This window comes from Alligator mississippiensis, chromosome 1 (assembly GCF_030867095.1).
Source record: "Alligator mississippiensis isolate rAllMis1 chromosome 1, rAllMis1, whole genome shotgun sequence".
NCBI classification, from domain to species: Eukaryota; Metazoa; Chordata; order Crocodylia; family Alligatoridae; genus Alligator; species Alligator mississippiensis.
The window spans coordinates 138,512,108-138,537,442 of NC_081824.1; the positions used below are offsets into that span (position 1 = coordinate 138,512,108).

General features: G+C 44.5%; 1 protein-coding gene across 4 annotated transcripts in view; it reads right to left on the reverse strand.

Annotated features, from left to right (window-relative positions):
* The window catches only part of AGPAT4 (1-acylglycerol-3-phosphate O-acyltransferase 4), a 129,129-nt gene that overhangs the window by 4,143 nt on the left and 99,651 nt on the right, over nucleotides 1–25,335 (reverse strand). For 3 of the 4 annotated variants that reach the window (XM_059714734.1, XM_006275802.4, XM_019479792.2), the window contains 2 exons: nucleotides 24,487–24,562; nucleotides 15,109–15,307 (listed from right to left, as the gene is read on the reverse strand). In XM_059714734.1, the coding sequence (XP_059570717.1) occupies nucleotides 15,109–15,307; nucleotides 24,487–24,562 (275 nt within the window). Of the gene's footprint in view, nucleotides 1–12,618; nucleotides 14,871–15,108; nucleotides 15,308–24,486; nucleotides 24,563–25,335 lie in introns of those variants that run through there. The other variant, XM_059714733.1, reaches the window with a different exon arrangement.

Sequence of the window (25,335 nt, forward strand, 5' to 3'; positions counted from 1 at the left end):
CAGCAAGACTCTTACAACTGGGTCAAGCTTCTGTACAACATCCCCAGAATCAGAAGGAAACATAAGTGCCCTTTGTTTTGCGTGGTCTCTTACCAGGGGGAATCCTTATGAAACGTTTCCCTTTATTATAACAACAAAAAAGCCATTTCCTACAGTTTCCAAGTCCGCCCTACCCTACAGGTGCCTGCACAATGTAAAGGAAGAAATTCCAGTTGTCAGTAGTGTCCAACAAAAGGAAGACGCTAAAAGGAGGCAGGCTGAGGGACTGCTCAAGTGTACAGGACAGCCAATGCAAAAAAGCCCATGTGGGATAGTCACTATGACTGCAGAAAAAAAAACAAGCCCAGACTTGGCATTGCCTCTTAAAAGCCTGCAGGCTGGATCCAACTTGCAGAGATGGTGGGGAGAGGAAAGGGGGTGCTGCCTCTGTGGTGCTACACTTATGTGCCTGGGAGAAGTGGCAGTGGTGGCTGGCCTGACTCTGCCCTGAGCTGGGTTATTTCTGCCTGGAAAAATGTTGCCAACTGCTGGCCTATATCAGTGGTTTTCAACCTTTTTTCATCTGTGGACCCCTTTCAAATGGAGGTGCTAGATCCCTTTGAATTGTGCGTGTGGAAATTCACATATTTTTCCTTGATCATAGTCATCTTTTGCAGACCCTTTATATAGAGTCTCTAGACCCCCAAGGGTCCACCGACCACAGATTGAAAACAACTGGTTTAGATGGTTCCTGAAGACAAAGAAAGAAAAAAAGCTGGTAGGTTGTTGACCTGCTACAAGAAGTCAGTCAACAATTGCCACTTGCCAAATAATATCTATCTCATCTCTCCTCTGCCCTAGCCTCGGCCCTGCAAAGGAAGAGTTTGTTACATCCTGTTCAGCCAAGCCCAACCACTTCTGCCTTGCCCCCACTATGGGTCCTTATCTGTGACCCACTCCTGCCAGCTTCTCATGGGTGGGAGCCATCTCCAGCACCCCTGCAAAGCACTTTCACTTGGGAGCTGGGCACAGCAGAAGGCTCTCTGCCATTCAGACAGGCTAAACCCCATTTGAGATTGTTCGGCAACAGAAGAGCTGCAGCAGCTGCGCCCTTATACAACAAGATGAAGCATGGAGCAAACATCAAAAGCATTTCCATTTAATTAAAAAGGTGGGGGCATCCAGTTGGTTACAAACAGTTTCTTTTGCTTCTCAAGGGTATGACATATTGTAGTGCATCACCAGAAACAGGCAGAGCGTTCTCAGATGACACTAGGTGCCACAGCACGCATCTATCCCATTTGTGCCAGCCAGCCCCACCATGCGCAATTTCCTGAAGGCTTAGGGGCAACCAAAGCTCAAATGATTTCACTTACTATATTCAAGCCTTCATCAAGGTGACAACTAGCAGAGTCCTGGAGAAAGAAAGGTAAAGGAGAAGAGAAGGGGAAGGGAAGGCAGGGGAAAGGAAAAAGAGACAGACAGAAAGACAGACAGACATCTGCACGCACTCATGCACAGTTTTTTTTGTTTTGTTTTTTTTTACAGCTACATGCTCTTAAAAGCCAAGTCCACACCCACTGAATCCCAAGGAAGTTCCAGGGTCTTCAATGAAGGTTGATAAGACATATAAATACTGAGCAGGTTGCTCATAAATTAGTGATGCCCTTGTTTTTGCACCAATCCAAAGTAGGCAAGGAACTCTGAACATCCTTCCCTATACTATCAATTCATCTCTTACTGAGGCACCTGCAAAAAGGACAATGGCTCCCTTTTGGCCATGCTACAGTTAAGCTCACTCAAATGACTATACTGTAGGCAATTAAAAGTATAACTGATCTTCTCTGAAAAGAGTATTCAGCATCTGCTTTTGCTCCAGTAGGTGAAAAATGGCCAATAATGGTTCCCAGGAGTTGCTAAGTACTGAATAAATTATAATCCTGTTGCATAAAAGGAGCCCCTAAACGTGTAGATGCTGAAAGGATGGATGACTACTAACTCTCCCTGTTTAAATCCCAGGCAAGCTTTTTGAGGCTGTGGCTAGTCAAACAGGTTGTACCAAATGCAAAAAAACAGAGATAGGAATGCCCAGACAAGTCAAAGTATCAACCATTGGGATGGACACACATGGGAAGGTGCTTCTGGACTCCTCCCCACCCAGAATTAGAGGAAAAAAGAAAAGACAAGTAAATAAGCTATAATTCAAAGTTTTCAGGACAGGTATCTCAGGGCTGGAGAGAAGCTTGCAACACACCCTTCCTTGGGAATGAAAAAGTTAAAAGGAAGAAATCAAGTCTATAGACTTGTGCATCTTCCCTGATGGGGAGCGGGGCAGCCTTTGATTGCAAACCAAACAGAAAAAATACTTGGACAAGAGAATGGACTCTGAGGGCACATCCAGACAAGAGCACATGCATTTTTCCAGGGACAAATAGCAGAGGCACAATATTGTGCTATTGCTACTTGTGCCTGGGGAAAACACCTGTGCACATATGCTCTGGTACATGTCAAGTTACCCCAGGTGGGGTAGGGGAGGCTGGGGCCAGCACCTGGGGGCCTCCTGGGGCTCCAGAGGTGGCAATCCAGCAGCAGGGAGCCTGGCTGGCAGCCAGAGCATGGCTCTGACCAGCCAGGCTCTGGTTTTGGGTGGCGCGCACTGCCACCACGTGTGCCGATTCGCTTTTTTCTGGTGTGGGTTTTTTTTTTTTTTTTTTTTTTACACTGGAGTCTCCCAGTATCAAAATAACCTCCTGCACTACAAATTAACCATCTGGACATGCCCTAAAAGATAGATCTGAATTCATTCTAACCTTCTCTGAGTACAGATTAACTGATTCATTCCATTTATGGGGCTATTTAATCTTACAGGGATGAAGCCAGAGAGATGACCTCCTTGCACCTGCAAAGACAGTTCCAGCAGAGGTGCAATGCTGTAATATAGCAATTCCTGGTTGGGACTCTACAGTTCTGGTCCCTTGTCCCCAACTTCTCCATATAACCATGTACAAGCAGCTTAACCAAATTCTGCTCAGTTAATTCCTCCTGGCAATGATGTTCTCCATTGCTTCAGATTGGGCCCAATGACACCTCAAATTTACCATAATGTTGATCAGGAAGTGTAACTCATGTAACAAGGCCCAATGGGGACATGTGGGAGGAGGGAAACCGCAAGCAATGTGGCACAAGAATGGTTGCTGAATGGCTGGTGTTGTGAAGGTATGGGCACAGCCTTAGCTTCGTCTCATTCCACCTCTCCCTGCTCCCTTTCTTTATTCACACACCTCTCCCTGCTTTATTCATGCGGTCAGGGGAGGTACAGGACCCAGTGCAGCAGTGAGCTGCAGGGGGAGGAGAAGGTCTACGGCCATTTACTTCTAAAGAGATGCATCACAATTTGGTTAATGGTGTAGGGCAGCATGGGGGGAGGGGGAGCTTGTCCAGTCCCCCTCACTCAGTCAGTCTATGGCTAGAGTGCAAAGAAAGGACAAAGGTTGATTCCTTAACCTCTTTAGGCAACACAGCAGTTACTTTAAGAGTTAAAACACCCATTTTTGCAGGCCCAGTGTTGGGCCTTAGTTCTCATTCAGGCAAAACCATCAGAGACAGTTTCACTCGAGTAAAACATGAAAGACTAGTTTCTGGAAGTTCACCAAGGTGTTGAAAACCTGCCTACAGCCACCAGTAATGTATGGTACAACTTGAGGGTGTATCATAAGTGCATGGGAGGTCGCAGGTGATCCCAGACCCCATTCCCCCCTCCCTCAGGGGGACTTATTCTAAGAGCTTTAAAATCTGGGAGGGAAAAAGCAGCCTTTTAGTTAAACAGCTTAGTCACAGTATTGGGCCATAGATAGACAAATGTGCAAGTACGAAGAACAGCCACAGGACTGGACTAAGATATGTGAACACACAGATTGCTCGGCGGGCCATATCAGGTCCATATCATATGGATCAGGCCATATGCCTTCTATACTGGGGTAGGGGTAGGGCATAGCCAGGGGCAGGCACCAGCCTCAGGTGCTGATTTAAAGCACACCAGAATAGCAGCCCCTGGGGAGTCCATGCCACATCACAGCAGCAATAGCCTGCGTGTGGAAAGCCCTTGCTGCCCCCTGCTACCCTTGAGCCCAGGGCACCCAAAAGTTACCTGTTACACCTCTCATCTTAAAAGAGTATGCCAGATGGGCATGCACTCCAGTTCTTACGGGGCGTGCGGATTCATATTAGAATCACATCATGATCATCTCTCATTTTGAGTGGGGGGGAGGAGTGGGGAGAAAGTGTGGGAATACCCAAATCCTAGCTACTATGCCGACTTGGTTTGTAAAAGTTCAGTAAACAATGCAATCCAGCACCGAAGGGGAAAACAACTGATGAAGACTTAGGCCACTTCTGCAGGTTCTTCAATATGCCTTTAGGTACTTAGCCACTGGCTGCCCAGCTTTCAAAATTTTGGACTGTGAATTGTCCTTTTCAGATGCTGCAGATGAAATCTTTTACATCCAACAACAGCTCAATTGTTAACTTGTTCAGTGCCCTACGATGCCAGTGAGGCACAGCACTTAGGAGGAGTCTAAAAAGAACAGGACATTTGTCTGGAAAAATGAAAATACCCAGACAAACAGGACTGTATAAGCAACCTCTGATCCACACAACTCGGGGCATAAACTAGGAGATAAGCTTAGGAAGAAATTACTCCGCAAGAGAGGAACATCTCAGTCTTACCCTGAACCTTCTTACACTTGCTATTGTCTAGGCTAGACAGGACATGGCACCCAAGGGACCAGTGGCCCATTCCAATATGGCCACTTCTTTGTTCTAAATTTGATGTTATAAACATCCCTTCTATAAGCAAGCTTTCATCTCTTCCCTCCCCACCCCCACCCAGACTAATTTTTATTCCAAAATTAAACAGACAATGAGAAAGTCTTAAAAACAGAGCTGATAAAAAAATCCTTATGGGGACAAACAAGATAAGTTGTTCTAACTGGTCTTTAGCTCAGGCTGTATCCGGTTCCTTTCCAGACCTACAAAGAGCACTTTATACCTGAAAGCTAGTCTAAATCTCTTTCGCAACTATAAATGTGGCCAAATAAAAGATAAACGCAAAACAAATCTTGCTTCCTGAAGCGGGGGGAGGAGCCTTGATGTTCCAAACCAAGATACATTTATCACGATACGATTCTGAAGATTGGGGGGGCGAAAGGAGCGGGGAGGTCTCTTTTTTTTTTTTTTTAATTTCTCTTGAAACACTAGGATTCTTCTCTAGTGCCAAGGGTTGACAACCTTTTAGGAGCAGTGGCCCAAATTACTGCAGCTTGCATGAAAGGTGGGATGCTGCTTGTCATCTCGCAGCTACCACTGCCACAAAATTGCTGCCGAGGTCCCAGCTACTTTTCAGGGCATATCAAAATTATTTGGTGGGCTGAAGGTTGTTGACCCCTGCTTTATGCAACCAGTGCTGAACCACGCAACTATATCAGCTCCTAAACATGCCTCCTTTTTTTACACCTACAATGTGAACCACAGAAACCAGATTTTTTTAAGAATGGCAATGGTTCAATGGGCTGCTCCTTCAAAAGGAAAGGTTACTCTACCAGTGTCCTCAACCCTCCAAGTCACTGCTTTGCCAGAATCCGAGACAGAATTCAGTGAATACTACTGCCCGTGCAGTCAACTCTGAGTTACCAGCAAAAATTAAAAATACAACTCAAAAGGCCTTTCATTACAAATTCAGATACTTGTAGTTCTATTCCAAGTCACACTTTAACTTGGGTTCTTTCTTGCTTTACTCTGTATTTCAAGGAAGGAGGATGGGTATTTTCATTGTTCTCTTTCAATGCCTATGATGCTCCCCTAAACAGTTTGCTTTCCCCCCTTGAGTATTTCTAGCTCTGCTGTAACTTAGTTATATTTAAGATTATTAAAATAAAAGTACTTGCATGGATAGGAACTTGTTCCCTCATTAAAGGGGAAGGTACCAGCAGGCTATAACTGACTTGTCCACCTAATTTTCTGCAAGTAGATGCCTCTGATGACAATCTTTAGCCAAATGGCCCCTAGGAAACCAATGGGAAAACAATGGAGGAGAAGGGTGACAATCAGGATGAGGTTGCTCCGTAGGACTTAAAGGAGCTGAGCTCTGAGCTACTGACCATGGTCACAAACCAGCTGACCAATCTACAGAGCCACTTGCAGTTGTCTTTTCAGGAAGGTGCTGGCCCGCTGGACTCACTTAAAAAGGGATACAAGAGCTAGTCTGGGAAAACAACATGATTTTGCTCCATGCAATAGGTTGAGCTCAAAGAAGAGGCACAACCTAGCTAGTAGTAAATATTACTTAAAAACTTATTATAAACAAACATTTTCCCCGCCTAGCCTCCAGCTTCCACAGCATAGCCATTGTTGTAAGCAACATAGCAGAGAATTTTAGGTTGATCTATGGAAGTCTTCCATATTTACTCTGCAGTTCATCGAAGCCACATTAACCTATGGACCTGATGTGAAATGCTTGAAAAGCTTAAGTGTCTGCCACCATATGACTTGACACATGGCTTTACCTTAAATACTAATGGAAAAAAAAAAAAAAAATCACATGAGGAAATTCGGGAGTGTTTGGCAATATTTTCAGGACTGTGTGGCTAAGCTGCATGCACAGAACATGCAGCTGCACATGCAAAAAGAGAAACTCCACACCCAATTTGCAGTCCCCCTGGATTTATTTTCCATTGCTTGTGCAAATTACCCTTAAAAATGTCATAAGGTTTTTAATATACAGTCAACACCAAGAACCCCTTCCACCCTCTGACAATCCTTGCACTGTAGCAACATCAACAAATTTTGAAGAACTCTGAAGAACTCTTCCAGGCCAACCTCTGGAGTTGGAGGCAAGTCAGCAAGGGCATACTCCTGTTTGCACTGCAGCCCACGGGAGCAGGTCTTGTGACAGCACTGGCACGTGTATTGTTAAAAAAAAATAAAAAAAAAATGCACTAGCTCATGCAGAGTTGAGATCTCATTGTTACTCATGCTGGTTTTGTATTATAATTCTCTTGCCTGTAAAAAAATCCTTCATGGACTGGAGCCAGGCCAGAAAGCCCAGATGCCATTATGTTTTTAGAATTAGACAATTAAGAGCTATTTTTCCCTCAAAAGCCAAGAACAATCCTTTAATCCTCCACATGAGACACTAGCTTTCCCCTCCGAAACACAGCTGACAGCTTCTTTGCCAGTGAAGTATGTTTAGCCCACAAATATTTGCTCTCACGGTTTCATACAAATTACCTGACACAGCAAGAAGAGCTAGACCAAACCTGCCCTTTCTCTGAAAATCGAGACCCCCACTGCTGTCCCTGAGGGGTAAAGGGTGAGGTCTGTAAGTACAGCTACCAGAATTTGGTTTGATGAGCTCTTCCCTTTCTGATGATTGTAACAGGTAACCTTTTCAATAGTCCCAAACCTATTCAGGTGCCTAACTCATTGAAAGTCACCTGGATGTCAGGTCCTAAGCGCTCATGTCCTTTTCTCAAAACTGAGACTTCTAAGCAACTTGGACATGTTCTTTTGGACAGGGTCTGCGTATTGTGCCTAGAAATGGCATTGGCATGATACAGGTCATTATGAATAATAATAAATAGCCAAATCTCTTATTTCATTATTACTGCTGTATAGAGAAGTGAGGATAGATGGCTTAGAGTGGGTGCCATTATACACCATGTTTGGGGCCACAAGAATTCAAAGTACTGCCTGGCCTGTATTTCAGTGTGGCATTTTTAAACTCTTGTTGCCTTTCAATTAGATTTTATTGCATTCTAGTGCTGTTGCTTGAATTTAGCCAGAGTATCAGCCATGTCTCTTACAATTCTTTTAATTAGAGCCCCAGTTACCGACTGCAAACAAATATCCACATTACTCATGGAACAACAGGTTGGAGGGCATCTGGAAGGGAAGAAGCAAGGTTTGAATATAGGAACTGTGGCTTACAGGCAAGAGAACCACTCAATTCTTCATCTCTTTCCCTTCAAAAGGATGCTTATTCATACTGGGTGTCTTACCTGAACCCATTACAATGGAAAGATATGATACGCCAGGTTCTGAAATCTCTGCTTTGATAAAATGCAGTAAATCTACGATCAGCTATTAATGGTCAGGGGTGGTTTGGAATCAGGAAGCTTATCTGTGAAATGTGGGACATGTAACAACCACACACAACAAAATACACCCGTGCATCCTTGATGCCGCCTTTTAGTCTAAAGTATTTAAGTGGAAAGAAAAACACTCTAGGAGGAAAAACACCTAGCAAACTAAACAGACTATTACAACATTAAAGTGTAAGCAATGCATTGTCTCCAATATATATTATACTAATCCCTAGTCACAATAATAAAACCTTCCCCTGGCTGAGATGTTAACTCAGTTGGATATTGGATCTCTGTCAAGGAGAACAAAGTGGCTCACATTGTGCTAACAAAATATACACTCATTACATGCTGGATCTGCCAATGAACATCTCTAATTGGCACAAAGGGTCAGGAGAAGCACCAGAACAACTTGAGGGTAATTCAAGTTGGTTCACTGTTATCTAGTAGCTGGGCAGTTTCTGGCACCATACTCACTTCAGAGTCCTCAGCCTTTACCACACATGGGAAAGGGTATATATGACAATGTTATTTGAGGGCACCTCTGCCTAGAGCCAGCTGCAGCATCGGAGTTCTGACATCTTTATGACAAAGACAAACAGGACAGAGCAGCTTCTCCAAATTGTTCCTGGAGCTCCGCTGTTGACCATAACACTGACCAGCAGAGCCCAAATGGAGAGGTCCCAACAGAATGCGACTTGAGATACCAATTGAAACCACACTTTTAAATAGTTCTAGAAGACATATGGACGAGATGTTAAAAAATGACAACAAGCAGAATTCAGTGCCTACAGTTTTTTAAGGTCTCAATCTCCTTTAAATCCCAAACCTTTCCATACCTTCCAGAGATTCCAGGTTGAAGTTTTCTAATAAGCCACAACTGCTTGAGCCTTTCTTAGCTCACCTGAGCTTCAGCATCCTTTGTATTAGCTGATCAGCAAGAACAGTCTGCTTTATGCTAGTCAGCTTTACATGAGATGTATTTTAGATGAGATGAGAGGTAATCACAACAAATGCAGTCGTTACAAGTTACTAACTCAGATAATTCTCCACCAAGGTGCCACAGCACCATGAGGTGCTTTAAGATCCTTAAAGGGTGCCACAGGATGCAAACACCTACACATGATTCACAAAATAAACCCAAAGATTTCAACTAGGAACCCACAGTTTTAAAAACCATTCTGACCCACTGGAGTGGGAGTTCTTTGCAATGGAAGAAGAATTGCTCAATTATTTTTCCATAGTCAAAAAAAGAATGAAAGCTAAGAACTGGCATTCTCCAAGGGTGTCTTGCCTCTAAAAAGCTTGAGAACTGCTGGATTAGTTGTTAACCTCTAAGGCTGGGACAGTCAAAAGGAACCTAAGAGAATTAGTCACCCAACTCCTACTGAAGTTCAATGAGATTCAGAAGCCTAAGTCGCTTGCATGCTGTTAACAATCCCAGCCCACATGATTCAGTTTCTTTTCATCACACTGGGTCATCAGAAACAGAGAGGAATGCACAGTTATTGCCAAGTCCAATCACCTTCTGCAGGGATTTGAAAACCTAAGCTCCACAGGACCACACAAATTGTGACGGACATGCACTTCTTTGCAAGCAGGCAATGTATAGCCTGCTGCACTCCATGAATCTTGCCATCCTTATAATGCCCCTCAGCTGCTGCTCTGCATCCCATGATACGGTTCATTCATTTGTGCTGCAGCAGGCTGTTGTAGATTGCTTTCAGGTCTGGTATTACAAGCAACCAGCAAAGAGACCTACAAACCAACCCTGAGGATCAGCTTCACACAAGAGAGGAGTCTTGGCAATTTGTTTATTAAATTAGCTTAAACTGCTGGGACCATGGGGGAGCTCTAACAAGAACTAAGCAGGGTCAAAAAACAAAGGGTTTGTTTTCCTGTTAGGCCTTGGCAGAATCAGAATCTTAATTTGGCCTCTTTTGCTCCTCCTCTCCAGAGAGAAAGAATGACCCAGCAGTTAAGGCACTACCTTGGACTTGGGAATCATTTGCCTGGGCTGCAAGGGGCTTGATCTGAAGAGGGAACAATGTGTTGCAATCCCTCACTTTTAGGTGCCCGGCCACCATCGTGGAATCCAGAACCCAGCACCAGGCACCCGGCTCCCTATACAGTACATCAAGAGATTTGGGCACTTCGCATGGGAGCCACAACACAACACACTGGTTGTGGAAGGGGGGAAAAAAGAGAGAGGAGGGATGGAAACTAAACCTGAGATAAATATAAAGAAAGATAGCCAATAGAGAAGAACATGGGTGGGTCTTAAATGCCAGCCATCTGTACCTTCCCGACCAGGCTTTGGTGCAACTGGAAGGCACCCGTTTTTATTTAAAAGAAAAAAAACAAACAAAACACAAAACAAACTTTGCTGTCAGAGGAAGACAAGGTGGTAGTTTCTTCCAACTCTATGTAATAGCGCAGCAGTTACACCACTCATCCAGGAAGGGGGATTCCCAGATTCAGCTCCTCCTTAGATTCATAGATAGATGATTCATAGATGTTAGGATTGGAAGGGACCTCAATAGATCATCGAGTCCGACCCCCTGCATAAGCAGGAAAGAATGCTGGGTCTAGATGACCCCAGCTAGATACTCATCTAACCTCCTCTTGAAGACCCCCAGGGTAGGGGAGAGCATCACCTCCCTTGGGAGCCCATTCCAGACCTTGGCCACTCAAACTGTGAAGAAGTTCTTCCTAATGTCCAGTCTAAATCTGCTCTCTGCTAGCTTGTGGCCATTGTTTCTTGTAACCCCCGGGGGCGCCTTGGTGAATAAAACCTCACCAATTCCCTTCTGTGCCCCCGTGATGAACTTATAGGCGGCCACAAGGTCGCCTCTCAACCTTCTCTTGCGGAGGCTGAAAAGGTCCAGTTTCTCTAGTCTCTCCTCGTAGGGCTTGGACTGCAGACCCTTAACCACACGAGTGGCCCTTCTCTGGACCCTCTCCAGGTTATCCGCATCCCTCTTGAATTGCGGCGCCCAGAATTGCACACAGTACTCCAACTGCGGTCTGACCAGCGCCCGATCGAGGGGAAGTATCATCTCCTTGGACCTATTTGTCGTGCATCTGTTGATGCACGATAAAGTGCCATTGGCTTTTTTGATGGCTTCGTCACACTGCCGACTCATGTTCATCTTGGAGTCCACTAGGACTCCAAGATCCCTTTCCACCTCTGTGCCACCCAGCAGGTCATTCCCTAGGCTGTAGGTGTGCTGGACATTTTTCCTCCCTAGGTGCAGCACTTTGCATTTCTCCTTGTTGTTTTCTGCCCACTTGTGCAACCTATCCAGGTCTGCTTGCAGCTGTTCCCTGCCCTCCGGCGTGTCCACTTCTCCCCATAGCTTTGTGTCATCTGCAAACTTGGACAGAGTACATTTCACTCCCTCGTCCAAGTCGCTGATGAAGACATTAAAGAGTATCGGTCCAAAGACCGAGCCCTGCGGGACCCCACTGCCCACACCCTTCCAGGTCGAAGCCGACCCATCCACCACGACTCTCTGGGTGCGACCCTCCAGCCAATTCGCCACCCACCGGACTGTGTAGTCATCCACGTCACAGCCTCTTAACTTGTTCACCAGTATGGGGTGGGATACCGTATCGAAGGCCTTCCTGAAGTCTAAGTATATGACATCCACCCCTCCTCCTGTGTCCAGGCATTTCGTAACCTGGTCATAAAAAGAAACTAGATTGGTCAGGCACGATCTGCCTGCCACGAACTTGTGCTGATTTCCCCTCAGCATAATTTTTCCTGCCAGGCTCTCAGAAATGTGAGCCTTGATAATTTTTTCAAAGACTTTGCCAAGGATGGAGGTGAGACTGACTGGCCTATAGTTGCCCGGGTCCTCCTTCCTCCCCTTTTTGAAAATGGGGACCACGTTGGCCCTTTTCCAGTCCTCCGGGACTTGGCCCGTGTGCCACGAGCGTTCAAATATTCCCGCCAGTGGCTCTGCAATGATGTCGGCCAGTGCCTTCAGCACCCTCGGATGGAGCTCATCCGGGCCTGCCGACTTAAAGGCATCCAGCTCTTCCAAGTGACTCTGCACCATCTCAGGGTCTACGCATGGAAGTCTGGTGCCTTGCTGCTGCCTCTCTACAACCCCATTGAGAGACTTGTTGTGTCCCTCACTTAGGAACACTGAGGCAAAGAACTCGTTGAGCAGTTCAGCCTTGTCCCCCCTGTCTGTCACCAATTGTTTCTGCCCATTTAGCAGGGGTCCTATTCCTCCCTGGGCCTTCCTTTTACTCCCTATATATCTAAAAAACAATTTCTTGTTGTCTTTTACTTGGGTTGCCATCCTCAGCTCCATGGTAGCTTTGGCCCGCCTAACTGCCTCCCTACAAGCACGAGCAGAGGAGGTATATTCATCTTTGGTGATCTCTCCCTGTTTCCACTTTTTGTGTGCTCCCCTTTTGTCTCTTAGGCTTCCCTGGATTTCTCTGGTCAGCCAAGGAAGCCTCCTGGCCCCTTTTCCTCTCTTGCCTCGCTCGGGGATCGTCTTGCTTTGTGCCCGAAGGATCGTTTCCTTAAGGCACAGCCACCCTTCTTGGGCTTCCATTTCTTCAAATCTCCTACTCTGCAGTGCGTCCTTGACTAATCGCCTGAGTGCATTGAGATCAGCTTTCCTAAAGTCTAGCACTTTCACCCTACTAGTTACCTTACCCACTCGACGTTTTATGGTGTATTCTATTATTAGGCGATCACTGTCCCCCAGATGGCTACCGATCTGGAGGTCCGCTACCATATCATCTCCCGTTGCCAATACCAGATCCAGTATGGCATTCCCCCTAGTGGGACCATGTACCTCCTGTGTCAGGTGGAGGTCCCTTTGCCTCAAGGGATTCAAATCCCCACATCCTAGGAAAGTGCCTGAACTGTGGAGCTATAGATTAGTCTGAGGTGGGAGGCTCAAACCACTCCTGCTGATTGCTGTTCCTCTTTACACACAAGATTTTAAGATTCATGAGCCAGGGAGAAAGCATGAACCTCTTCACCCTAGTGGTGAAGGGGTGCTCCCAGGAGACAAAGCAGCCCTGGGTTTCACTCACTCTTCACCCGTGTGGTTAAAGGCCCAACTAGCCTGCTCGCTGGACTTTCTGCACCAACCACTGGATATGCGCAACCACTCCTGGGAGCCCAGGGCTGGAATCCAGGTGAGTGCCTCACCCACTGAGCTATACAGATTCATTCTTTGGTCCAATGAAGCTAGAAACCGGTTTCACTGCAACATGCAAAGAATTCAACCTCTTCCTCCTCCCCAGCCATGCTCCGAAAGAAAGCAGAAGCTTTCACTGTTTGAGGTGAAGACCCTTCAACAGATGTGTTATAGATCAAGCCCTGTGGGGACAGTAGGTAGAGGAAAGCCTAACTGATGGATCCTGATGGCATGAGGAAGGTACCAAACAGCACAGTCCTGTCAAGCCAGAAACATCGTTAGACATGCACAGACGCAGAACTAGAGGTACCTGGGGAGCTCTAAAATGTCAAAACAGAGGCACCTCTGGAATTCAGCTGCCTCCCAGGTTAGGCAGCAGCTGCTTGGAGGTTTTTAGGATCACAGCTTAGACTTCAGTGGAATGTAGATGCTTAAGATGTCTCTGCCCTGCAATTCCTATCTGTAAGACAGAATGAATCCTTCCCCACTCCACAGGGTATTGCAAGGATAGCTACATTACGGATTTGTAAGAGACTTGGATAACAGTGCGACGAAGAACTTAAGTACCTAGGCTAGAAGAGCTGAGCCACGTGAAATGCCTTCGACTATAACCCACTGCAAGAGAAAATAATCTATTGCAAGATTTGTGCTGGCAGAAAAATATAGCTCCAAAAGCACCAAAGACCTAGACAATATTCCCTCCATCCCCTGATCAAGAGTGTCACAGCCTCTCCAAGATGGAGGGGCAACTAATGCATCTCCCTTTCTTACGATAACCCCTTCCTTTCACCCACTTCTTCCCTTTAGGCAGTCTGATGTCCTCTTTGAAGAGGTTAACCATTTCAACCACAAGCCACTGGACTAGATGCAGGAACTACTAGCTGAAATCTGTGACCCATGTAAATAAGCAGTCAGATTGGCTGGCTGCGTTTCTTTGGATCCAAAAACAAAACATGAAGATCAGCAGAAGGAATGCACTCAGCAGTTAGCTTCACAAATCCTAGTGTCACAACAACATAAACAAGAATTAAATGTTCTTCCCAAGTCCCCATAATATGCCCAGCATCATATTCCACAGAAATAAAACTGCATAAAACTGTAGGCAGCTCCAGCTCTTGAACCTAACTGATGTCTTCTACAGTAGCTACCACCTTAGCATTCAGCTCTTCAAAAAAACATCTCCAACAAAAAGGCAACAACAAATACAAGCAATAAAAGACAATAGTAATTGCTGGTTACAACGGTCATATTTAATGGGCCAGATTGTCAATAAATTAGTCTAGCTCCATGGGAATAGCCTTACTGAAGGCAAGAGACAAGATTTGGCACTGTACTGTTTAGCATCAGTGCTGTCTGAACAATTTTGGTAGCTGGCAACACTACAAGGCTCATACAAACAGATACTACCCAAGGATACTCTTAAATTGTATAAGAAAAGGTTCAATTCGTATGACAAAAAAAAAAAAGATGAGGCTTGTTTTTATGAAAGGGAGAGCAGTTGGAGAGACGGTTCAGTGCCTGGATCCGAGTTTCTTCAAAGCTCACAAGGAGTGCAGTGCTGAATTTATTGGTCTGGAGCCACCTTTAATGCAAAAATAAAAAACAACCAAAAATAAACCCAACAACTCAACATGGCCCAAAGCCTGTTCACCTTACTTGCAGGAAGTTTTCCCACCAAAGTTGACAGGAACACTCATCTGAGCTGCCAAGTAAAACATGGCTCTACAGCATGGACATCAGGCACCTAATAAAGGAAGACAGACTTTGCTCTTTCTGAGAATTTCCCTTGTAAGCAATCTTTTCATATGCAAACAACTTACCCACAATGAAGACAAATGCAAAGCTGGCCAGCGTCAGTGATGATCCACTACTGACCATGTTGATGAGCAGCTTGAATAAAGGGTATAGCAGCAACAAGGCCCAGAAAAGCCAGTTCAAAAGAGTCCATGGTCGCCGGGGTGGCACTATGGGAGTTTGTGGATAGATTCCTGTTCTGTAGTATTCTTCCTGAATGGCATCCTGGACAGAACAAAGAGATGTAACATTTAAATCCTGACTGGCCAACAAAAGCAGCTTCTCAGACTTTGATGTTTCTCTTGCATGTACATTTGTTACCCTGAAAGGAAGATCAAAGATCAAAATGATGGCTGGAAATTTTGTGCTTCTGGTTAATGAAAGCTCAACATATAGGATTTGAGCTTTCCTGTACTTTCCTTTAATACATACTCATTAAAAAGTTCCCCTCCCTTCCTTGCTCTTGTTCAGTGGAGCCAAGATTTCTGAAGTCTGAAGCTTTCATGAGACCTTAGTGGATCAACATTGAGAGAAGTGCCACTTGTGCTATTTGGGTAAATATTCTCTCATTCAGGCATATTTAATCACTTCCTTATCCACTGTACCCGTTGCAGCCAGCAGACATGTACTGTTGGTAGGTCACAGCAGCTTCTGATAATGGGTTCAGTAGCAAACCCTCCCATTTCCTACGGCATTTTTATCAATCCTTTATCTAAATTGTTTCCACATCTTGGCTTACAGTACAAGGTAGGTGCTAACTGGCCCTGTATTCATAGATTCATAGATGTTAGGGTCAGAAGGGACCTCAACAGATCATCGAGTCCAACCCCCTGCATAGGCAGGAAAGAGTGCTGGGTCTAGATGACCCCAGCTAGATGCTTATCTAACCTCCTCTTGAAGACCCCCCAGGGTGGGGGAGAGCACCACCTCCCTTGGGAGCCTGTTCCAGACCTTGGCCACTACAACTGACTCTTGTTTAACTTAAACCAGTAAGAGGTCTGGGATAGACATTGCATAAATTGGTATAACCCAAATTAGTTAAGTCTGATGATACATTCAACCAGGTTTCTCTCAAACCAGTTTCAGCCATTTTCAAACTGGTTTATGTGCACTGAACATCTGTTCTGTTACGAGTTTAAACCAGTTTCTTATCACTTAAGCCGATTTGTGTGTAATGTCTGTCCATAGCCAACAGGAATCGGCAAAACGCTGGATTTTCTTTGTTCCAAGGAATGCTATTCTTTTTGTCATAACCCAATGATTTTTAGTGCCTCGGCACAGTGGAATTTTCCCACCACATTGGAACTTCTTTGCACGGTGAAATTTTCTGCTGCAGAGAGAAAACTCCGGTGCAAAAAAGTTCCTGCCATTTGTATGTAAATTCACACCCCATTATTGGCTGATTCTAAATTATTCCTACTTAACGACTAGTAATTGGCTCACTAGCCGTATAAAAATCCGCGCGACTTCCGCCCAAGTTGGAGAACTTTGAGCATGCTGCAGAGTGACTTTAAAGAATTCCCGATTCATGGCAGAGAGAATCAGTAGCCTGATTAACTATCGATTTTTCCTCTCCGTCGCCGAGCGCTTATCCCCGACATACCCTTCCCCTGCGTGCCCGGTTCGTCTGTGGACTCACTGGCTTGGTTTCTTGCCAGTTGGAGCAACTCGTTGCAACTACGCAAGCAGCCTTTACAGCCTGCGTCGCGGCCACCAGCGGCGTAAGTAAAAACTATTTTTGCAACCAATACGCTGTCTCGCCTCTCCATCCACCAGCCCACCTGACGTTCGCTTAATTAACCAGCATTTCCCTCGGTCGGCTCTACCTGGCCGAGACACTTTTAAACCCAATGCGCATTGAGGGCGCAGACAAAAGTGACAATTTTCACCCAATCTGGCCACAGAAAGTAGTCTATAGCTGTGACCAAACAAGTACACTGCTGCAGACCACTTCAAAAAATGCCCAATCAGGTGAAAATCTGAACCTTCATTGCTTAAAGGGTCAGATGAAGAGGTTTCAAAACAGAGCCTCTTCTTTAACTTCTGTTTGCATTGCCTGCCAGCCTCAAGCTGTTTTCAGAATGGGAATGGGGAAAAGAAAGAAAGTTTGGTCTGGGGATTTTTCAGCTACTGCTGTATGGATGACTGGTGCTGCCCCCCCTGTGTCCCGCTGACTGGGGTGAGTCCCCCCCACAGCAGATATTGCTGCCGGGGGGGGGTACCCAGTACTCCTGCCTGCCCACCCTGCCCAACACCTAAGTGGCGAACACAACCAGTCAGGAGGTGTACTGGCACTCTCAGAGAAAAAAATCCCCTACGCATTGCCACTGCCTTGCTGAATGGTGGGGTGGGTGTATTGGAGCTCTTCCAAAGTGGGGCATTCCTAGAACAAGCTCCCTCTCCTCTTTCCCCCCCTCCCATTCTGAAAACCAGGGAGGAAGGGCTACTGCTAGGGGAAACCAGCTGCAGGCTGGCAGCCAGCGGCTAGATTTCTGCCCCCCAGATCCAACACTGAACTTCTGTTTGGTACGGAGGATCCTTGCAACTCAGGATGCTTCCTGAAAAGCATTCTGTTACAGCAAGGAGCTACACTTGTTTGTACCCAGACTGACCTTGTATCCAACTGATGATAAGGGTTTGGGTCTTCATCCTTCCCAAAAGAGGCCAGAGAACATAAACAGTTTATGAGCAGCATGCTATTTTCACTTAGAGAACTTTTTCTGTTAGTTTAATTGGTAGAGGGTTTCAAATTCACTGCCTCCCCCTCTATGATGGAATGGAGAAAAACAAAGGACATGGAGCTATTTGTTTAACTCTCACTATTTTACCTGCTTTCTATGAAGTCACTGATGGAAAAGAATTCTCAGGTGGAATCCTGCATCACTGAACCAGCCCTTACATCAGTGGCAACCAGAAAACAAAAACAAAAAATCCACTAACACCAAATGGAGCCATTCTACTGTAAAAACAACAACAGGAGTGACATGAGAAACAAATTTAAATGAAATGAAGCTCAAGATCTTTGGGGAATTGAGTTGCAGACACTTCAAGAAAGAATTCATCACCCACCCTCGAGAGCCAACACTGTTCCTAAACATTTAGGGAAAGGATATTTATATTCTGCTATTATTTTACATTTAATTAACCTCCTGCTTTAATATAATTCTTTAATTATTAATAATTTGAGCAATCACAGACTACTGCCATTTTATCTAATTTGGAAGGGAAATGGGACTTCGAAGATATCACATAATAATTAAAATAGTACTCTCTCTTTAGTGAGATTAGAGAAATTTGTGACACTTTCTTTTCCTTATGTATTAGACAGTACCGGGATCATTAGGGTCGATTAATTAGCTGCTTTGAACAAATTATACCGAGTATGAAATTTGCCTTAGAGTGCCTTGAGAAGTCTGCTTTTTTACTATGTTTCAGTTAAAGCCACTAATCATTAGTAAATTGCATTCTGTTCCATATTGTTAGGTTTCAAAATACCAGTATTAGTCAGAAATCCTTGATTTTTTTTCCTTGCTGTTATAGACATCTCCGCTAGGGGGATTAATCACTACGCACTGTGCAATGTGGTGTCAAACAGCAAATCTTTCCTACCTCTGATTCTACACTGCAATTGGAACAGCAGAGCAAGAGATGACCTCTCAGAAAAAGGTTTGAGAAAACTGAAGTGTTATACAGAAAATGCAAAGATGCAGGCTTCTTCACCACTGCCAAAGCATCCACATGGCTGTGGAGAGCCTGGATTAATGCAGCTAGTCTCAACACAGTTACAAATCCGAAATTCTGGCTGTGAGGAGCTTTTCTGTTATTTCATATAAAAGGTTTCTTGAACCTGTGCTGAACTCTTTGTTTCTGGCAGCTGGCTCACTAACTGTACCATTCCTGAGGAGCTAAAACCTGCTTTATAAAGTTGTGAAATCAAGCTCTGAAGCACTAAAGCAAGGCTGCTAGGTCTGACATGATTTAAACAATCAAGGCTACTTTCCAAGCCCACCATGAGACTTCCCACACATAGGGTGAAGATAGTTTTTATGAATTTGCAGGGTTTCATGATGCTTTGGCCCCATTTCAGTAGTTTGCCCATTAGGGCTCTTTGCACACTTATTGGAAATAAACTCAACACTGGCACAGATTCATAGATGTTAGGGTCGGAAGGGACCTCAATAGATCATCGAGTCCGACCCCCATCATCGAGTCCGACCCCCTGACAATGTTCATCCCCTGACAATTTCATTAACTGAGGGTCGTGTTTAACACTCCTAACTCAGACAAACTTAGATTTCAACAGAAGTTTTATGTGGGTCAGAAGAGCTAGAAAGCCTTCTGTGTCACCTGTTGGGAGAATTCAATTTAAAAAAAAAAAAAAAAAAAAAAAAAAAATCACATTATTTAAAATTGGATGGGTTCAGTTCAAGTAGGTGGACTTCACTGACTTCCCTGAAGCTACTCCCGATTTGTTAGAGTGAGAGAATATGCCCAAGCAGTCTAACACTTATTTTCTACTTTGTCCTTCAGATGCTAGTGCACATGTGGTAACCCATGAAAAAGGTAGAGAAGACTGAGGGGATCTGGTGGCTGTCTATAAACCCATGAGATGGGACTAGTGGAAAATAGGTGAGGCTCTGTTCCCTTGTGCATCACCTGAGATGACAAGGAATAACGGCCACAAATTGATTGAAAGCAGGTTCAGGCTTGATATCAGGAGGCATTACTTTACAGTTAGGGCTGCCAGGCTCTGGAATGGGCTCCCAAGGGAGGTGGTGCTCTCCCCTACCTTAGGGGTCTTCAAGAGGAGGTTGGATAGATATCTGGCTGGGGCATTATGATCCCAGCACTCATTCCTGCCCAGGGCAGGTGGTTGGACTTGATGATCTGATCAGGTCCCTGCTGACCCTAGAAACTATGAAGGTGAAGTACTGTGCAAGCAAAAGTAGCATTGCTCTATGACAGGGGTGTCAAACTAAACACCGTCTTCCCCAGGCCAGATCCAGAGACAGCAGCAACATGAACAGCAATGTTAACCCTGTAGCCACCACTGCTTGTTCCCATCTGACAACATGTATCCCCAGTAGGGCTCCACACCCCAGATTTCAGGAGGCACCACCCCTGAAGTCCTGACTTCTGTCACATGGCCTGAAGGCCTCCTGGAGTTCTGCAGGCCAGGACATTCATTTGACACCCCTGCTCTATGAGAAGTCCAGCTGAATAAAGTGATATGTATTGTTAAATCAAGCTCAACTCTTGCATACAATTATATTGTATGGCTGTCAAAGCGGAGGGGAGGCCACCCAACCCACCCCTAAACACCAGTTAATCACCTGACCCAAACCCAAAAGCTTCAGTTTTTCTTGTAAAATGAAAACTGAAATGCTTCATTTTCCTGCTGAAAGATAAAAGTGAGCCTTTAAAAAAGACAAAAACAAAAAAACCCTTTCAGATACATTTTCAAACAAGACATTGATTTGAAATACAAAACTGAAACACTGTGGTTAGGATTTTCAAAAAAAAGCCTTCAGCTGCAATGACTGGGTTAGTCCAGCTTGCATGTAAAATACTTGGGTCAAATCTATATTTTCTTCAGAAAAAAAGAATCACGAGCATTTTGTCCCCTTCTTCTTGGTGTCCTCAATTCCATGCAAGACAGCAGCAGAGGATGCCGAGCACTTCCCAGAAAGGGCTCAACTGCTGAGTGCTGAGATTGGTGACAGCTTTATTGCATTTGCTTCTCTCGTTTCCAATTTGATGAAGTGCTCTGGGTCATGGTTTTGGCACTGCTACAGAAACGTCTTCTAATGTTTATCCAGGATGCTGACAATGGCCCACTGAATAACAGATACAGCAGAATGTGGACTGTATAAAGACTCTGATATTTCCTCCCCATTCCTCTATTTCTGTTTTCAGGTTTTTGAATTCTGATTGGTGCAGAGATCACTCAAGACGCTTGCCTCCCCTACCCCTGATCTGGGATGGCCCCAGCATGATGACTTTCTCGGGATACTGCAAAAGAAGCATCTTTGGGGGAGTAACTAGTCTGTACTTGAGGGAGGCCCAGGACTAGGGGTATAGCTACCCCCACCACCACCCAATGAAGGCAGCCACAGGAAAGGAAAGATGCTCTAAAAATGCTGTTGAGACAGACAGACAGACAGACAGACCCCATACTGGGCTGCTGTGGGATGGATTTGTTTGTACTGCGCACATAATTTTTTGCCTTAGGGTCTATGGCAATTTATCATCAATCTTCATGCTTGACTGTGTGATGTGGGTGTATTAATTCTGGAATAGAGTAAGACCAACAAAAAAAATCATTCAAGTTAGGCTTAGACCAGATATGAGCTCTAGAGTCCAGGAAATCGTACACAACAGCACAATATGTGGTCATATAGCCACAGAACTGTAGAAATCTGTTGGCAGTCGACAGAAACAGTTCAAACCATGTACAGCAGAAAACTAACCAGCGTGTAGGTTGAGGAGTTCATCCTAGTACTGATACCTGCTGAAGTGAGCTGTATTATAGGCAGTCCTAAAGTGGCTTGTTGACTTCAAGATTACTGCTATTAGAGAAGTTCAAGTACTACTGAGTAACAGGGTGATCAACCTCAGTGGGATGTGAAACACTGAGGACAGACTGTCCCTACACCAGTGATCCTCAGGGCTGCAGCACCCTGACGTGCTCTGAGATCCTCTCAAAAGTGCTGCAAGGTCCCATACAACGTTTGCACTGTTAGAAGTACAAATATGCTTCACAAGATAAACCCACAAATGGGAATCCATAGCGTCCAAAGCATTCAGACCCACTGCAGTCTTTCAGAGCTCTTTGCAACAGAAGAATTGCACTGTGATCTTGTATTGCAAGGCATAAAGGTAGAATGCAGTCTCAGGTCTTTATTGGGAAGATACTACACTTGATTTGAGCCTACCAGAGGCCAAAAAAAATGGGTGTCCTAAACCATATGAGGGCCAAATCTGGCAGAACTGTGCCTATGAGGTCCCGGACAGCCATTCCCTCTGCATGCTTATGCCGAGTTGCTAAAGAGTTTTGAATTAATATCTACCCACCCCAAAAATGATAACGGGTCATGGACTGCTGGATTGAAGCCTCAAAAGGGTCTAAAGCTCTTTCCATTAAAGAAGACTGGCCTTACACTAAAACAACACATGAATGCAGGAGTGCAGGAAGTTGTACAGTGGATGGTTTACGTAGGTGCCACAGGCCTTGGCAAACAACACAAGGCTTTCTTAACTTTTCATGTTATTGCAGCTCAAAAAAGATGCGGCTCACATTGACACTCCCTGAATAATGAGGTGCTAAAAGCCATGCACACACACCCCCACACTCCCTCCCACTTATTTAAAAAGGGAGGTTTTAATGTTCAGTGAGTAGATCCCTAAAGCACTGCCTCATGCTCAAAGGGTGGGGAAGATCACAAACTGAGTAGCTGCATTTCCCTCAAGCTACAGATGCAATCCTCTTCAAATCAGCAGGCACACACTGGGACATGCAGCCATTCACATTTTGACAATACCCTAAATTAATGTTTCTGAGAAAAGTGCCTCCTATGAATATTGTAGGAGATAGGTGCTCATCAGTGCATTGTGTCAGCATTACTATAACCCTGTCAAAAACACAAAGTGGGAACACTGACTCTTCAAACAGCTGAGGTTTATTTAATGTGAAACATTTGATTTGGGCTTTTTTTTTTTGGCCTGTTGAAGGCAGAGAGAGATGCAACAATAATATCAATATCAAAGGATACCAAGACAAGCTGGTAAAAGGTGACTGTTAAATCTCCATGATTCTGTACTGATAGAAGTGTAGCCAAATTGCTGCAACTTTAACCCTTACTCTGATTAACTCAGGGTCAAAGTAAGAACAACATAGCAAACTTGTACTGCTGCAGGCTCATGCGAATGTAACAGTTACAGCACAACAGATGAGACCCACTCCCAGGAAGCGTTTAAATTGTATATTTAAGCATAACCTGAGCCTTTACATGGAGATAAATCCTTCTCCATGATCAAGAGCCAGCTGCTATGCTGTATTCTAATACAACCTTCACAAGATGCACATCCCCTGCTCTTTCATTAATAATGTTCTCTTCTTTCTGCTCTCTTCATACAAAATATGGCAGACAGTGTGAGGCTGCAGAAAGAACATCAACCTCGGGGGGAAGGGGGGTTTGGAAACAGCACCAACACATGCACCTTCACACTGCAAGAACTTTAATATTAAACAATCAATTTATCAACTAATGCGGCCCCAGTGTTTCTAAAAGCATTAGGTACAAGACATGAGAGGTGCCAGTACCTCTCTACTTGGCAGTGGTTAGGCCTGATCTAAAGTACTGTGTGCAGTTTTGGGATCCATATTTAGAAAGGACATGAAGTTAGAGACAGTCCAGAGCTGGGTGACAAAAAACGATAAAAGGGCTTGGAAGGCAAGCTATACAAGGAGAGGTTAAAGGAAATAGGCACGTTCAGTTCGTAGAAAAAGCACTTAAGAGCGGACATGATAGCAGTCTTCAAATGCCTAAAAAAACAACTATAAAAAGATGAGGGAAAACACCTTTTTTCCCTTTACTGCAAAGGGGAAGACAGACTAATGGCTTGAAGTTGTAGTAAAATAGGTTTAGGCTAGGTAGCAGGAAAAACATCACTGTTAGAGCAGTGAGGCAGTGGAACAGACAGCCTACAGAAGTGGTGGCATCTCCTTCATTGGTGGTTTTCAAGAAGGTTGGACAGGCATTGGTCCAGGATGGTTTAGGAGTAGCTATACTTATGCTCTACCATGAGTACTTCCCATGCTTTTGGACTTTGCTGGCTGTCAGATGGGGCCAGGAGGGATTCATTTCTCCCTCCTGCTGCTATGAGTCAGATAGTATTTTTTCTGTTAAAGCCTTCCTAGGAGACACTGTGTATTTTGCTGCAGCCAAGACTGGGGATTGTGACTGGGCTGTCCTAATGCTCCTGCTGGGACTTAAACCTAGAGGTACTTGGCTAGAAGGTCTTGCCCCTGTGCTCAGGGTCAGACTGATCATCCTATATTGAGTCAGGAAGGAATTTTACCCCCTGATCAGAATGGTAGGGACTGAGTGGCATTTTCTCCTCCCCTGTAGGGGTGGGGAGCATGGCCCCCCCTCCTTGAATCTTTCAAGTGTATTTTAACAACTCTGCAGCAGCATGACTTTGGCCACTATAGTCCCCCTGCTTTACCCGTGGCAAGTTAGGGTTATTATGTCGTGTGCTTGTCAGGTTTTGCAGGTTAGACAATGGATTTGTATAGGATAGCTTGGACAGGGATGATCCTGTCTCAGGCAGGGGACTGAATTAGATGACCTCTGGAGTTCCCTTCCAGCCTTACTACTTTGTGACACTATGAATTAACTCACCTTTTCTTGATAGAGTTTGTGGAGCCAACTGGAACATTCCTGTTCATCTTCTGGGATTTCTTCTAATGGAATCCGTCTGCAAACAATAAAAAGGAGATGGCAAAGAGCAAGCATGACACTCAACCTGTTTAAAATGTGAAGCTTAAAATTGCAAGCCAATTAAAGCACAGATTTATTTCACAGGAGTCAAGCTCCTTTATTACTCTTTCTTGTCATGCTCCAAATACCTGAAAGAGATATGTAGTTTCAAGTGCAATCCTTAGACATATCTGCAGCTAAGAATACACTGTAAGGAAATTAAAGTCCTTTTCCATTTAAAAGCTTTATGTTTTTCTAATTCTAAATAAATTTAAGGAGATTAGCTTCCTACTTCACAAATTAAACCATCCAAAATGTTGTGTACTACTCTCTACCCCCATGTAATTTTGGAATAGTTGTTTCCATGTCTTAAGATACTTTTATAAACTAGAGCTGATAAAGATATTTGATCACAGTAGTTCATTTAATCCAGTGGTTCTCAAACTTTTTAGAGAAAACACCCCTAGATAGACTCAAGGCACCCCTGACAAAATGTCATCTTAGTTTTCATTTGTTGTTTTGACTACAGAAAAATAATGCAGCAATTCCTCTATTGCAAAGAAAGAGCGCTAACACTGTGTGATACCCCAGGACACCCCTGGAAGGATCAAGATACTCCAGGATGTCACAGTACCCTGGTTTAATGAGTAAATGTTAAAATAAAACCAGAAATATTCACCAGGCCCCTATCAATTTTGTCATATTGAATGAAATAGTTTGAATGTTTGTAAAGGTTGCCCATTAGCCAGTTTCAGGAAGAAGATAAGATTT